The sequence below is a fragment of the Lipotes vexillifer genome, unplaced genomic scaffold (assembly GCF_000442215.2).
Source record: "Lipotes vexillifer unplaced genomic scaffold, Lipotes_vexillifer_v1.1 scaffold1117, whole genome shotgun sequence".
In the NCBI taxonomy this organism is placed as follows: Eukaryota; Metazoa; Chordata; class Mammalia; order Artiodactyla; family Lipotidae; genus Lipotes; species Lipotes vexillifer.
The window spans coordinates 1105416-1120613 of NW_006778824.1; the positions used below are offsets into that span (position 1 = coordinate 1105416).

A 15198-nucleotide genomic window follows, 5' to 3' on the forward strand; every position below is an offset into this window, starting at 1 on the left:
CCCCCCCCCCCCCCCGGCATTCTCCCAAGGCCGTTCTGAACCTTCCAGACTCTTCACCTGGGCCGTCATTTTTTCCATGTTTCCACGTTGCAGTGTATTAGGACCCACACATGCCAGAGGCTCTTGCCAGGGGATTAGACCCAAGTCTTGGAAGGGCAGACTCTCCCTTGTCCAGCCACATAGCCCCACCCCCAGGCCCCTCCCAGGCCCGTCCTGCCGGTTCGTTGAGTAACACCGTCCTTACCAGCAGCGCCTGCACAGTTGCGAGGGGTGCACGTGACGAGGAGAGCAGGTGGGGCAGGGCTTGAGCGGGCAGGTGCTGTGTCTCGCCTGCTGTGGCTGCAGCTCTGCGTCATCCGCAGGAGCTGGGGTGGAGCGGGCGAGAGGCCCTCCCGCGGGCTCGGTAGGGTTAACGTGTCCACGAACAGCCCCTCGGGTGGCCCCTCCCACGTCCCAGAGGCCCACTCCTTCCCTATCAGGGCCTTACATTTGATGCGGGAAACTTCAAGGCTGTGAGACCAGAGTTCTCTGAAGTTCCCCTGCTCGGACATCTCATCCTGTCTCTAGCTCGCTGTCGGGGCCGCGGGATAGAGCGTCTCCACATTGCGGCTGGGGCTGCTGATTGGCCGCCCCAAGCCCGTGGCTCACACACCCATGGGGCCAGGCGCGACCACCCTGACCCGCAGTCCCAGTGCGTCCCCTCCACCTGCACCCTCTCCCGACACACCTGAGGCGAGGGTCTTAGCGGTCGGGGTCTCACGCCCGCCAGGGCCCTTCAGCACTCCTTGCATCTAGCCAGGGCGGGACCCAACTCCAGAACCCCATGCTGAGCGTCTGCTTCTTGGGACAGCTCCTGCCGGGGACCTTCTTAGTCAGGTTCCCCGGAGTCAGACCCTCAGGTGGGATTTGTGTACCAGGCTCAAGTGACCGGGAGGACCTGGTGTGTGTGTGGGGGGAGGGGATGGAACCAAGCCCGGTGTGGCTTCCGGACGAGTCTGGTTCTGCACACACTGCGACCACCCTGAGATAGGGGGCCGGGCGTCCTTCTGTCTCTGGCTAAGTGTCACCTGGAGATGCAAACTCCCATGCACTCCGGCTGCCTAAACAGCCCAAAGGCAGGCTCCTCAGAGAGGAGGCAGCCACAGAGCAGAAGCAGACCAGGGGTGCCCAGGAACTCACCTGAGGGATGCGAGGGAACCTGGCGGGGTCCGCTGCGCTCACTTTTGTGTCTTTCTGACTAACAGGAGAATGACTACCTTCAGGACTGCCTTGATGCCATCCAGCAAGACTTTGTGATTTTTAATAGAGAAAAGTGAGTGTGCGTGCTGGGGGCCAGTAATGGGGGCAGAAAGGACGTTGGGGAATTGTGCCTCGGTTTCCTTGGCCACTGCAACCACGTGGCATCAGCGGGGCTGGGAAGCCTGACCCCTGCCCTCCTCGGGGTCTCTGAGCAGTGGCCCTGGGGGAGAGGGTGTGAGGTCCCTGTTCAGGCTTCTGGGGGAAGGGCTCGTTGGGCACTTTCGGTTCTAAACTTGGGCACTTTCAGCCAATGCCCAGAATCTCCTGGGCAGACACTGGGTGGACTGCCCAGCTGAGGGCAGATGACTTCCTGGGCGGCCCCTGCAGTCACATCAACTCCCACCCCTCACTCGGTTATTCAGGGACTGTGGGACAGAAAAGGCAGAGCTGGCTGGCAGGGAGATACGACAGGCCACAAATGGACACCCAAGACACCTGCCACAGTGGAGGGAGGTGGCCCAGTGCTGTGGGGCCTGAGAGGAGGAGTGGGGCGAGGGGCAGAGGACTTCCTGGAGGAGGCGGCTCTGAGCTCTGGCCTGGAAAATGAGCAGGATTAGCTGGTGCTCTGTCCTGCCTCAGTGACCACGTGTGGACGACGTGTGGACACTGGTTTAGGACAGTGGCCATCATCCTGGAGGTCAAGGCCTGCGTAGTAATGGGACCTGGCCAGGCGCTTTGTTCCAGAATTGCTGACCTGCAGAAGCTGCGGTCACATCAACTCCCTTTTAGCTTCTGGCTGGAAATGGGCTGAGACTCGCCAGCCCTGCCGCTCTGAGACCGAGGGCCGCGAACGGCCAGACAGGGTGCTGGGCTGGAACGCCCCGTGTGCCCGCACGCCCTGTTGAGCCAGTGTGGCTGGAGGAGCTTCTGCCCAGGCAGAGATACCCAGCATGTGTCCGTGTTCCTGCGGGACCCACTCCAGGAGTCCCTGGACAGACCATGGGCCAGTGAGCAGCGTCCGGGGCTGCCGGCAAGGCCGCGTCAAGGCCCTCCCTGTGTGTCCCCCCAGGCTGAAGAGGAGCCAGGACCCCACGAGCGAGACCCTGCCCGCACCTGAGCCCGGGGAGGGCGCAGAGGCCTTGGCGGATGGCGAGGGGGCGCGCTTGGCCCTGCGTGTGTGCGGCACCATCTGCCCCTCGGCCGGGAGCAGCTAGGCGGCCCCTGCCCACGGCGTCAGCTCAGGTCACGCCGGAGACTCGGGGCCTCCAGAGGGACCTGGCGGCGGCCGGAGGCCCAGCATCGACTTTCCCACGGAGCGGCCCAGCGGGTCCAGGCCCAGGCCAGCGGCTCCCGCTGCACCCCGGCTGGACTTTCCCTGGACAGTCTGACCACTGAGGCTGCCCTCTGGCTCTCGGCAGCACAAGAGGCTGTGGGTGTGGCCGAGAGCAGTGGGCGCGGAGGGCGGGGCCACCCGGGGGGATGGCGGAGGGAAGCACGTGGCCCGCACGCGGGCTCTCCTGGTGGCCCCCCAACGGGCCGCGTGGTTGGACGGGCAGCCTGGTCTCCTGCCACCTGCTGTACATAGCCCGCCTCGCCCGGCCGTGCCGCCTGGAGCCCGGGTGGGGGTGGGGCAGCCCAGGGGCTTCTCGGCTCCTGTCCATCAAGGGGGGAGGGGTGTGGGCGTGAAGAGTGTTTTATAGAGATACAGACTGTTCTGGTAATTTCTGCTGTGTTCCTGTATAGTTTCCACCTCTGAGAAAAACATGAGAACCACCTTGTGTCGGCTGTTTTGGTTCTGTGCCTGCTGCGTTACAGAGAACGTTCATCTGGGAGTCGGGGCGGTGCCTGCTGGGGCAGGAGGACCCGGAGCCCCGGTCCTCGGCCTTGAGGTGGATGCCCGTGTCCTGCCCCCGGCGCCTTAAGGCCGCTGCAGGGTTGAGGGGCAGGTGGTGCCTGTCAGAGGGCAGGGGCACCTGGAGCAGAACCGCGAAATCGACAAGGACCGGAGCACCTACAGATTGGAACAGCTCACGGCCCCCGCTCGCCCAGGTGCTGGGAGTTAGGGTCAGCAGCACAGCACAGCGAGCCCACACGGGGCACATGGGCCAGGTAGCACCGGGGAGCCAGGGTCCAGAGGTGGGCGGTACTGCAGGATGCCCTGTGGCGGTGCCGATCCCCAGAGAGAGTTCTGGGTGGAGACTTGGTGATGTCAGGGGCAGGAACTGGGCAGGGGGTAGGTTTGGGGTTTTGTATAAACCCATATTTTATATGGGCTTTTGTGTACAGCTAAGTGTGCATTTTTGAGGCCCGGGGGGACAGCATGCCTATCTCCTGAGTCGGTGGCAGGGATGTGGGTGTGGTCTGGCTCCCCGATCACCCTGTCTCCCTCTGGGGGAGGGGGACACTGGTGCCGTGAACACTGGCCTCAGTGGAGCCCCAGGAATCCAGCTCTGAGGCCACACTGACCAAACAAATCTGAGCCAGAGGGAGCCCCCGGGAGTGCCGTAGGACCACCAGGATGGACCATCTCTGGGGGCTGCCCTGGTCCAGCGCAGCACATGGAAGGCCTGGATTCAAAGATGGGGGCTGCTCGTGTCCTCCCAGGGAGCATGACCGGAAGTGGATGCCTGGGCAGGGCCCAGAGTGTGCCTGGCCGTGTGAGGGGTGGGGGGGGCTGCCCCTGACCCTTCCTGGTGCTCTTGGGGAGAAGACCCCTCCTGGGAGCGTCCCACATCTGGGGGACTGGCGCCGTTTTTATGAGAAAGAGGCTGAGGCCAGCAGGCCAACCCAGCAGTTCCATCTTCTAGAATGTTCTGGTGCAGCTCAGTCCATGGGTCTGGATCAGAACCCTGGGCCGCTCTGCCTTAAGGGAGCAGAATGTAGGCTACACCTCCCCCTGCCGCTGCCCGCTGGAGGTGTGAGCTCATCGTGCTGTTCCTGGCGGGTCCCCAGGCGTCACGCTGCCCCCAACCTGCTGGGCTGGCTTGGGCCCATCAAGTAGAATGTAGGCGGGCGTCCTCCCAACCACCCCTCCCCCTCTGAATGTCTGGCTGTCTCTGACCTGCAGGCCTGGGGCCCCTTCCCTGAGAGGCAGAGAGCCTCCCTATGGCTCGGACCCAGCCCTGCCCGTGCCCGGAGGCCAAGCACGGCAGGCCCTGCAGCCTCACAGTCAGCTCGAAGCCAGGCCAGGGGGCTGCAGGGTATTCCCCAGCATCCCAAGCGTGAACCCCCAGGGGATGGCGCAGGGGTAGAGAAGTCGGGTCTCTCCACACGCCAGCGGCTTCCAGCCCAGATGCCTTTAATCGACTTGATTCACGTGGACTGGGGCACAGTGCTGCTGCCGGGCTGTGGGTGGCAGGCAGGTTCCTGGCTACAGGTGTCCTCACCACACAAAACTGCTGCTCTAATAAACTACTGCAATGAACACTTAGTAGTAAAAGGAAAGCATCTTAGCTAAAGGATCCTAAAATTCCCTGGACATGGGCTCTACGAAAGCAGAGGTTTGGCCCTTGGAAAAGTGTGCAGACGAATCTGCAGGAGCCCTGCCGGCAGCTGCCCTACGCTGTGTTCCTGGTGGGCCCCTGGAATCACAGCAGCTCTGGGCAGGGCAGGGGTGCTCCTGCCTGCGCTAAGGCACACAGGGACGGGCTGCACCTCTGCCCGTGGGAGCGGGTGGCAGAGCTGGGGGTCCCCAGGGCAGTGATTCCTGATAGAGACGAGGGCAAAACACCCCCAGCCTTTCGTCCTGGCCCGGCTGCCCTGGGCATCCTAGGAGGCCCCTGTCTTCCTGAGGCACCTGGCACCCGGGCTCAGGGCCACCTGAGCTGTCCCCACCACCATGTCCAGCCTCCTTGCCCTGGCAGTGAAACCTCCCCAAATTCAGCCTCTCCTGCGGGGGCTCCTCATAACAGGACCTGGGACCCCAAGAGGAGAGTCTCTGGGGAGCGGAAGGTAAGGCCAGGCACCTTTCAAAATAGGTTCAACGAAGGGAAGGGAACAGAGGGGCGCGGCCGTCGCCCACAGGCACGCCCGCCGCTGGCACGAGCAGCACCTAGGACAGGGATGTGATGTTGGAGCGGCCGCCAGGTGGTGCCATGATCTTCTGAGCAGTGCGCCTGGCGATATGGTCATCGGCCTGAGAGCCTGTGGAGAAGCCAGGAGTGGGAGCTGGCACTGGGGAGGTGACGCAAACAGGCCACACCCGCGAGGCCAGGGATGCGGAGCCACAGCCCCACACTGCAGGCCCACCACGCTCCCCGACAGCCCTGGCAGCTCAGCCAGGCCACCCGTCAGGCACTCCCACCACTGAGGCCTCAGATGAGCAGGCAAGTGAGGCCAGGTGTGCGTGCGGCCAGAGACTGGAGGTCAAGGTTGACCCTCTGGGAATCCGGTCCAGAGGAGCAGAGGCCGGGCCACTCCTGCTTGCCCCGCCCGTGGGTCTTGCCCCACACCGACCCCCGTGACGGGAGAAGGCTGTCTTTTTAGCCTTTAGAAGGATGCTGGATTCCAAAGGGGACCCGCCCCTGGCCCTACATCCCCAGGGGGCAGGCAGGGACGTCCACCACCTCCCCAGTAGGGAGGCTGAGACAGGATGTCAGGGGCTGGTGGGCCCCCATCCAAGGGCTGGGAAGAGAGAGGGAGGGTCTGGCTCCGTGTGCAGGGAGAGCCTGGGGCTCAGGGCTTCTCTTAGAATCCTAGCATGCTAGGAGCACAGCTGAGACCCTGATCAGAGGCCTAAACCTGGTGGCTGCATGCTGGGCCCCCAGAGCCCTTGAAGCCCCCGGGCCCCATCCTTATGCGCCTCACATGTGTGCCTCTGCGCTATGGGGCAGTGAGGGGCTGGAGGCTGGGCTCCCACGTGGTCCTCGGGTCCCACAGACGCTGGGCTCAACTCACCAGACAGACTGAACCCCGACTGGTGCAGGTTGCGAACGGGTGGGACTGAGATCTTCCCCGGGCAGGACACACGGGCCTGCACACCGGCCCCTGGCTTGGTAGGCACCATCACCTCGTGGACCAGCCCGTCGTACAGGCCTCGGGGCACACCGTGGATCTCTGCCAGCTGTGGGCCGAGAGGCTGGCATGAGGGGGTGCTGCGCGGGCCCCGGGCTCGAGGGCAGGGGGCTCCCTGCCAACAGGGCTGACTACCCGCGAGTGTGGACACATACCTCCCTCCCCCGAGGCTGGGCAGCAGTGCCCCGAGCTGGAGGAGATGCTCGGTCAGGGGTGGCCTGCGGAGGAGGCTCCTTTTGGAATCAGAAACTGGTCCCAACATAGTCGCTGCTCCTCAGTACCCACCGTACCGTGGCCCCCCACGCAGCCCCCACTGTGTTCCTGAGGAAGCCCTGAGGTGGTGGCCCTGGGTCCTGCCCTCCCTGAAAATGGCCCCCAGAGGCAGAGGCCCTTCCCAGTAGCCACCACGATGGACCAACAGTCCGAGGGTTGAGGCAAACCCTTCAGCTGTGCTCGTGTTTGCAGCTGGCCCCTACCCGGGGATTTGTGGCTTACACTCATGACTGTGGGGCTGAGCCCAGCCCCAAGGGCCTCTGACCAGATCCTGCCCTGCAGGGGTCACAGTGGGGCAGGGGTGCAGGGCACGAGTGATTGTGGGGTGTGGAGTTCTGCAGATTCGGGTCTGCCCCCATCACCCCGGGTGTGCGATGGGGAGCCGTCCCCTCTTCCTGCTCTGTGCCACGGCTGTACGTGGGGCTGGCCTGCCACCTCACGGAGCTTCCCAGTGGCCAGTGCCCAGGGGTGCCCTGGACCTCACCCCAAGGGGTGCGATGCCCAGCCCTCTGCCCTGGACCCTGCCTCTCGGCCCCACTCGAACCCTGAGGGAGGAGGGGGTGGCGTGCCCAGGTCAGATGTGGGCAGCAGCCGTGGTGTGGGCCCTGCAGCCTGAGACAGAAGTGTCTGCGAGTTAGGGCAGCCTCCACTCCTTTCCTGGGAAGGAGACCAGCACTTGGCCCCTAGCCCAGCCCGAAAGCCATCCCTCCTCATACGAGCTCAATGTCTTTAGTCTAGAAAACTGGAAACGGGGCTGGGATAAAGCAAACCAGAGTGTACAGTAACCACGTGTGCAGCTCTGCGTTGTGTGTGCCTGTGCGCATGCGTGAACCACCTGTGTGTTTGGCGCGGGGCCTGGGTGGACACCTGGTGCATCCGCCAGACTCAGCGGGCAGCTGGCCAAGCCCTCATGGGAAGACGAGGGCTCACAACTTCCAAGTTCATGGATGCCATGTAAACCACGTGTTCTCCTTCCTTAATTTATTAACGTCCACATCTGCTCCCGGGGAAATCCTGGGCGGGCTCTGCTAGCCTTAGTGGCAGTGTACCTGGGGGGTGGCTACGAAGCGTTTCTACAGTGACACGGGCTGCGTGGTAACGGACGCCGGGGAAAGCACTGCAAACCAGCGCCCGGAGCAGTGGGGCCGCTGTGCTTTCCCGACAGTGGCCGTGGGCAGGGCTCATGCCCACCCGCCTGCCTGGCTCAGGCCTTACCCTGTTGCGAGCCTTTATCCTCTTGTAGACGAAGTCGGGGAAGGTCTTTCGTGGAATAAAGCGGCCAGCCCCGGGGGTGACGAACAGGGCCCCGTCCTCCAGCACGACCCTGCCCTGACTTATGACCACCATGGGGGCTCCTCGGCACTCGACGCCTTCGAAAATGTTGTACTCCACGTTCTGGGGAGAACAGCCAGGGGCTGCTCAGCGTTCTTCTGATCCAGGACCCCTGAGGGGGGCGCCCACTCGGCCGGACCGGGATTCAGAGGGCAGTGGCCACCGCGCCCTGCACCCCTGCCCCTGAGGCACGGTTCTCAGGAGCACAGAGCATTCCTGGAGGAGCCGGCGGAGGGCTCACCCTCCCGCCTCCGCTGCTCTGCCCACACCCCAGGAAGGCTGCGGGGCTCCCCAGGCCCCCGACCCCAACCCCGACGTGGGACCAGGCTTCTCTCACCAGGTGGTGGCTCTGGGCAGAGATGACTTTCGTGGCCTTGGGGTTCCATATGACCAGGTCGGCGTCGGCGCCTACGGCCACCCGCCCCTTCCTTGGGTAAACATTGAAGATTTTGGCTGCATTTGTACTGGTCACAGCAACAAACTCATTCTCGTCCATCTTCCCTGAGGCCTGAGAAGTAAGAAGGCGGGGGTGAGTTGGGGGAGCGCCTTCCTGACCGCAGGCGGGGTCTGGTCTCGGGGCTCTTGTGTGGAGGTGGCCCCTGTCCCCTAGGCCGCAGGTCGTGTGCCGCCGACGTGCCTGCAGGTCTGCTTCCTCCTGGGCGCCAAGCTGGTCTCCCTGCTCACTTTGTGGGCAAATGAATGCTGACGCTTCCACAATGATGTCTGTGTCCCCAAAGGACGCGACCATCCCCCTGGGGTGGCCAGGAGCCTGGGGTCGGGGCCTCAGCCCAGGGAAGGGCTCAGGACTGGGGCTGGGGGCATGGGGGCAGGGGCCGTGGGCAGGGCCCTCCGAGCGAGGTGGATGCCTGAGGAAATCTCAGGCCTCTTAGGGACACGTTGCAGAATGTAATTCCACCAGGGCAGGGACCCCGCTCTCCCAGGGCCGTGTGCATTAGGACCAGAAGCAAATGTCTAGGGAGCCCTGGATGGCAGGGCTGGGGGGACGACACCCTGGGGCCCACGAGCCCCGACCTCTGCTCTGGTGAATCTGCCGCTCAAGGGGCTTCCCTCTCTGATGAACAGGCAGCGTTCTGTGGGGAGGACCCTGCGTCCCCACTTCTGCACCCACCACGCATTTCTCCCAGACCACAGACAAGCGCTCCTCCACGCCGTTGGTGCCCTCGGGGATGAGCGTGAAGTTGTCCCTGCCGACGGCCTTCTGGGCGGTGGTGAAGGTGCAGTGGGCACTGCCGGTCACCTGGAGGTCCCCGCTGAGGAGAGCCGGAGTCAGAGCCCAGAGGGGCCTGTCCTTCCTGAGCCGCCAAAGGCCCAGCTGGCTCCACCCCTGCCCGGCTGCTCGGCCCACGGCGGGGTGGGGGAGAGGTTGTCGGAGAGGGCAGAGCTGGGGCCTCGGGGCGCAGGTGGGAGGGCAAGGACCCCGGTGCGGAGTCTCTGGACGCAAGAGGCCTGGAGCTGCCGGCGGGCACAAGCCAGGCCAGGGCGAGGGGCATGTAGGCAGCTCCCTACCTGGACAGCAGGGAGGCGAGGTGGTCTGCAGTGCTGGGGTCCGGGCTGAGGGGGGGCGACGTGACGAAGGCTGCGGCCTTGGCCCAGTTCTTGCCCCAGTAGTGGGAGCCGTCGGTGCCCAGGCTGGCGGTGATGGGCTCCCCGACCACGACCACCCCTGCGGTGAGACCGTGAGGGGCACTGCCGGCTCCCATGTCCCCAGACCCAGGCAGGGCCTGGGAACGCCCCCCTGACCCAGCCTTCATCGTGGGGTGTGTCTGGCCCTGTGGTCCCAGGGCTGACGCACAACTGCCCCTCGATCTCCCAAGCCTGGACAGCTTCTCCCCTGCTCCGGGGGTGCCCGGCCCAGGCCGCCTGGGGCTCCCAAAGTGGGTCCCCTGTCCCCGCTGCCTCACACCCCTGCTGGGGCCACAGGCTGCAGTGAGACACCATCACCTGACTGCTCGGCCCGCCTGGCCACAGCCTCTGTGCAAGGACCTGGCTCCGTCAGTGACCCCCTGCCTTCTCCATGGCCTGGGCTTCCAGGGCCAGAGGGCATCCAGCCCTCGGGACCCGCACCCCAGCTCCTGGACGCAGGACATGCCCAGCGGACAGTAACATGGGCCCCCAGGGTCAGCTGGGCCAGGCTTCCTTACATGACATGAGGATCTACTCTCATGCACCATTCACACCACACACACACACACACACACACACACACACACACAGACACATGCCACACACATCGCGCACACAGATACATGCACACACGGAGCACAGCTCTGACACTCACTTCTGTGCAAGCAGGGCCACACTAGGCCTCACTTTTGCTTCAAGGCCCCCCGGGGCTCCACTGCTGTTTGGACAAGAGGGGAGACTCAGGCCACCCACCCCACACAAGGACCAGGCGCCCACATCTCCCGCCGGCCACAGCCCTGGTAACCCCACACTAAAGGCCACCCCACCATGAAGAGGCTGGCAGGGCAGCCGCTGCGTCCCTGTGGGGTCTGCCTGCGCTGAGCATCTGTCCAGCTGGCCCAGTCCCAGGAAGCTGAGGACGTGACAGACCCCCAGAGAGCCCCTGGCCCTGCGCCCCAGTCCGGGCCGCCACTCACCTCTGCGCTTGGCTTGGGCGATCACGTCGGCCGCAGCCTTGCTCATCACCTTGGTGACGTACAGGGGACAGTTGGCCTGCTTGGCTACAGTGACAGCGCGGTACACGGCCTCAGCCTCCACCTGCGGATGGGGGCACTCAGGCCACACGAGAACACTGGGGCCTCCTGACCAGTATGGGCATGAGATGCCCCCAGACCACCCATGGACCCCGGGCTCAGAGGGAGGGAGCACCCCTGGGTGGGTGAGGACCCCAGCCTGGGGCTAGGTGCCCAGAATCTGGGCCGACCCATGCAGACCCCAGGGCTGACCATGACACCTTCTTGGCCTCGCATAAAGGCCTCAGGGTGACCAGTGGTAGGAGGGGACGTGAGCCTTGATTCACGCCTCCAGACGAGGACAGAGAGATCACAGCCCTGCCGGGCCCACGGGGCCAGACCCAACCCCTGTTGAAGGCCCAGTCGGGGGTGTGTTCCCAGCAAGCTCACACCTACCTCCTCTGGGCGGCTGAGCACATGGCCCTCGGGGCCGGTGATGCCGAGTTCCAGCAGCCGCTTCTGCTCCTAAATACACACCACGTTCCAGCCTGGACACAGCCCAGAACACCCTAACCCTGAGACGACCCGTGCTCCCCGAGATGAGCCCAGACTTCCAGGCCCCTGAGGATCACCAACCCCAGAGCACTCAGAATGGAGCAGAGGGGTCCCGAAGCAGAGTGACTCCAGCGCCCCCAATTACAGATGAGGGAACGGGGCTTGCAAAGGACCCAAGGTCCCAGGCCCCGTAAGTGAGGGGACAAGGCCCCACAGCCTTGCCTGCCGTGTTGTTTCCCCAGTGGGTGAGCGGCGGGGGCGTGTGTGGCGGGGGAGTGCGGTCGGGGGCATGCGCGGCGGGGGCGTACGCAGCGGGGTGTGCATGGCGGCTGTGCACAGTCGGGGACGGGGCTTCTTGGGCAAGCTCACTCATACTACAGGTCTGAGCCACAGCACCCTATGGTGTAAACGAGCTTCGGCGTGGAGAATGGGGGAGCAGAATCCCACCGACCCCGTAATAAGCCTCCCCGGCACTCGCGGCCCAGCGTCCAGAACACTAAGCACGACCCATGACGTCTCCTGCCGGGCCTGGCCTCAAACCCTGGAAGCACATACAGTACCCGATGCCCGGAACCCCACATGCCCCTCCTGAGTGTCATCACCCTCCCTTTGAACTTGGGAGGGGCAGAACCCTACGGGTCCCAGGAAGCTTCTCTGTGGGTCTGGAATGTTGGGGAGGTGGCCGTGTATGTGCAACCTCCCGCCAGGTCCCCAGGAGGCCTGGAAGCTCCCGGGCGCCCCACCCAACCTGCACCTGTGGGCGGACGGGAAAACGGGGTGAGGGGCAGAGGCTGGGGGCACCCCCCTCACAGCCCTGGGCCCACAGGGAAGGTGGGGGCGTGTGCAGAAGGGCCAGGCCCCCCCCACCCCCGGGCAGACTGAGGACAGTGCCACTAACCCAACAGGTGTGCTCATGGGAGGGGCCTCAGTCCAGGACGCGGAGGGCTCGGAGACCCCAGTCTCAGCACCCCTCACCAAGAAGCAACACTTTGATTTTGGAGAATTTTTTTTTTTGGCCACACCGCAAAGCATAGGAGCTCCGCCACCAACCAGGGATGGAACCTGCGCCCCCTGCGGTGGAAGTGCAGAATCGCACCCACTGGATCGCCAGGGAAGTCCCTGGTTTTGGAGGATTTTTGATCAGAAGTGTGATGATCATGGAAAAATCTGTTATGGCCAAGAGCCCCCCAGACTCCCTGCGCCCTGCCTGCTTGACCTTTGACCTGGGCAAGCCATTTACTGGGTCACGTTCCAGGTTCCCTCCGTCAGGGTTTGTGGGATCAGTGCTCACACCCAAGTGGGCAGGGGTCACCCCGCCAGCCCCGCCCACACCTCGTCCACGATGTCGCCGTTCTCTGCGTGCACTTGGGCCACGGCTCCCAGGTCCCGGATGACACTGAAGATCTCGTACATCTGGGGAGAGGCACGTGGGCTGCGTGAGGCTGTGTGTCTCCCATCCACAGCAGCCTGAGACACCTGCTCGCTCCCCCGCTCGGCACCTGGCCTTACCTGGCCGTCCGTGCACTGGTACCTGTCCTTGTATGCCATGAAGACCAGGAAGGAATTCACACCTGGGGGGAGGAAGGAGGGGTGGATGCCAGGAGCTTCCACTGCTCCCCGAGCTCCAGGGGCCCCACCAGCTGGCCTGGTGGTCCCGGGGGACCAGCCCCACACTCTCCCAAGCCGGGATGGGGACAGAGTCACCCCGGCGCCTCCTGCTCCTCGAGCTCTGGGGTCAGGAACCAATTGTTCCCCAGTGGCAGAGCCAGGTGAGACCCCGCCCCCCACCCACTAACCCCCCATGGCCCCTGGGAGCCCCGGGAGCCCCGTGCCCCCCCGGACGGAAGGGAGCCGTGAGCTGCAGGCTCGCTGCCTGAGCTCCGCCCGGGCTGCACAGGAGCCCCTCCCACACTGGGCGCCGGGGTGGCCCTCACGGCCACCTGGCCTGCGGGCCTCGGTGGCGACTGCCAGGTCCCGCTCACAGCGCCCGCTCAGGCCCTCAGGAAAAGCAGAAGGGACAGGACCGGCTGCCCGCGGCGTCAGGGCCCATCAGGCCAGGGTCGAGCTCTCCTGTGTTGTGCAGACTCGGGACCAGCTGGGGACTCACCTGACCCCCCACCATCCAAACCAGCGGCGCGCGGCCCCTTCCTCCTCCCTGTCATCTCGCTGGGTTGAAAGTGCGAACTTAAGCAAAGGCACGCGGGGGAAACTGTCACCCAGTGCCACACGAGCCGACCCCCCGGGTGACAGCCCACCCCAGGGCGCCTGGTGGAGGCTACTGGTCAGCATGCAGGCCTGTCCCTGGACGCCATGCAGCGGGCCAGGACCAGCGCTCTGCCCCGGCAGGAGGGTGGTGGCGGCAGGTGCCTGGTTTCTACCTCTGCTCGGAGCTGCAAGGCCGCAGGCCTCCCGATCCTGTTAAGGAACAACCCGGGTGGCGGAGCCACTGCCTGGAACGAGGTGCAGAGGCTGAGAGCCCCCTGCCCACCCCCAGGTTGGGGGTCCGAAATGCCAAAGGCTACTGGTGTGAGGACCGTCGCTCTTTGGGAAATGGCCTCCATGAACCTCCCTGCCTCCCTCGGAGGTACAGTGGGGCGGGTGGCAGCGTCTCCTGTGGGGAGGGCCCTGTGGCCTCCAGGGCCCGGCCAGGGGTCTGCAGCCAGCACCCCCCGTCTCAGACCCGCCAGCTCCTCTCCCGGCTGTGCGCTAGGCCCACCCTCGAGGCCAGTCACCGGAGCTCAGTTACGACGTCCAGCTAACTTGTCAAATCCTTTGTAAACTCTGATGTGGTTTCAGCTTCAGGACTTTTGATTTAAAAAAAAATTAAGCCTTATCTGTAAACCGTCCTGTTCAGCTGAGGCAGCAGTAGGTTTTATTTTATTTTAATTTTTTTGCAGTAGGTTTTAAGGCATCTCCTTCTAAAGGCTCTTAAGATGCTAAGAAGGCTTATAGCGCTTATCCTTCATCCAGGGCCAAGATACAAGAGGACTGAGGTCACAACTGTGACTGCTGTGTCCTCTTTTTTTTAAGTCTTTATTGAATTTTCTTACAATATTGCTTCTGCTTTCTGTTTTGGTTTTTTGACCGCGAGGCATGTGGGATCTTAGCTCCCCAACTAGGGATCCAACCCGCACCCCCTGCACTGGAAGGTGAAGTCTTAACCACTGGACCTCCAGGGAGGTCCCTGCTGTGTCCTCTTGTGAGGACGACGGCTACGGGATGCGCCCCCAGACTCGGACGCAGGTGACCTCTCAGCCTGGCAGATCTTCGAATGACTCTTGTCCAACTTTCTCCCAGCTCGCGGCCCCTGCCCCGGGCTCAGGTGCACAGAGCGCCCACCCGAGGCCGGGGAAGCCGGGCCCTGCAGCTGCCCTTCCGCCTGGCCTGCCGTCCCGCTCACCCTTGTCCTTCACCAGGGCCTCCAGCTCCTCCCTGGTGCTCTCGTGCCAGCGGGGGATGTCCACGTGCAGGGAGTAGTCGCAGCAGGCTCCACGGTCCGCTCTCTCCCGCCACTGCTCGTAGGCTGCCAGCAGGCTCACACCCGTGTCGGGGAACACGTGGTCCACTGTGGGGACAGCGTGGTCAGCTGAGCCCCCCACCCGTGCCATTGGAACCACCTGGGCCTCCAAGGGAGAGCGGCTTCGTGTTCCCAGGAAACCAGGAAGCACGTCTGAGAAAAGCAGAGAGGAGGCCTCATACCCAACGCCGGGCTGAGGCTGCTGGGAACCTGCCCGTCGGTTCTGTCCAAAGAGGCATCTCCCGCCCCTCGTCCCCAGCGTCTCTCTGAGCAGAGGGGAGGCCCTCACTCTCCAGTGGACACCCCCCAAGGCGCCCAGCGGCAGTTTAGGCCTCCACCTCCTGCACAGGCCTGGCCTGAGTGAGGTGCCCCTGGAGGGGGAGGGGCGGCACCACTGTCCGTGGAGCTGGACCCGCGAGCCTGCCCACAGCAGCGCACGGGGCTGGCTTCCCTCCTGCCTCACTGGCCGCACACCCCTTGAGCGCTGCTCCCACCCCACTCCCCAGGGAAACTGGGAACGCACGTGGACACTGCACCGTCACCCCACCCTGCCGGCAACCCCACGTCCAAGGTCCAGACCCCGCTCGCAGCCTCTGCCAGGTGCAGGGAAAG

At 64.4% G+C, this 15198-nt stretch overlaps 2 protein-coding genes across 2 annotated transcripts in view; one reads left to right on the forward strand and one right to left on the reverse strand.

The window, feature by feature from the left end:
- STK32C (serine/threonine kinase 32C) overlaps nt 1-2453 on the forward strand; it is an 84187-nt gene extending 81734 nt beyond the window's left edge. Inside the window, exons 11-12 of the mRNA XM_007452014.1 lie at nt 1245-1312; nt 2309-2453. Coding sequence (XP_007452076.1) covers nt 1245-1312; nt 2309-2453 — 213 coding nt within the window. The remainder of the gene's footprint in view (nt 1-1244; nt 1313-2308) is intronic.
- Nucleotides 2454-5290: 2837 nt separating this feature from the next.
- Nucleotides 5291-15198, reverse strand: part of DPYSL4 (dihydropyrimidinase like 4) — a 15922-nt gene continuing 6014 nt past the window's right edge. The window contains exons 4-14 of the mRNA XM_007451999.1: nt 14470-14634; nt 12579-12640; nt 12402-12482; nt 10971-11039; nt 10479-10599; nt 9385-9541; nt 8987-9128; nt 8195-8365; nt 7741-7920; nt 6136-6301; nt 5291-5382 (exon numbers count right to left, since the gene is read on the reverse strand). Coding sequence (XP_007452061.1) covers nt 5291-5382; nt 6136-6301; nt 7741-7920; nt 8195-8365; nt 8987-9128; nt 9385-9541; nt 10479-10599; nt 10971-11039; nt 12402-12482; nt 12579-12640; nt 14470-14634 — 1406 coding nt within the window. The remainder of the gene's footprint in view (nt 5383-6135; nt 6302-7740; nt 7921-8194; nt 8366-8986; nt 9129-9384; nt 9542-10478; nt 10600-10970; nt 11040-12401; nt 12483-12578; nt 12641-14469; nt 14635-15198) is intronic.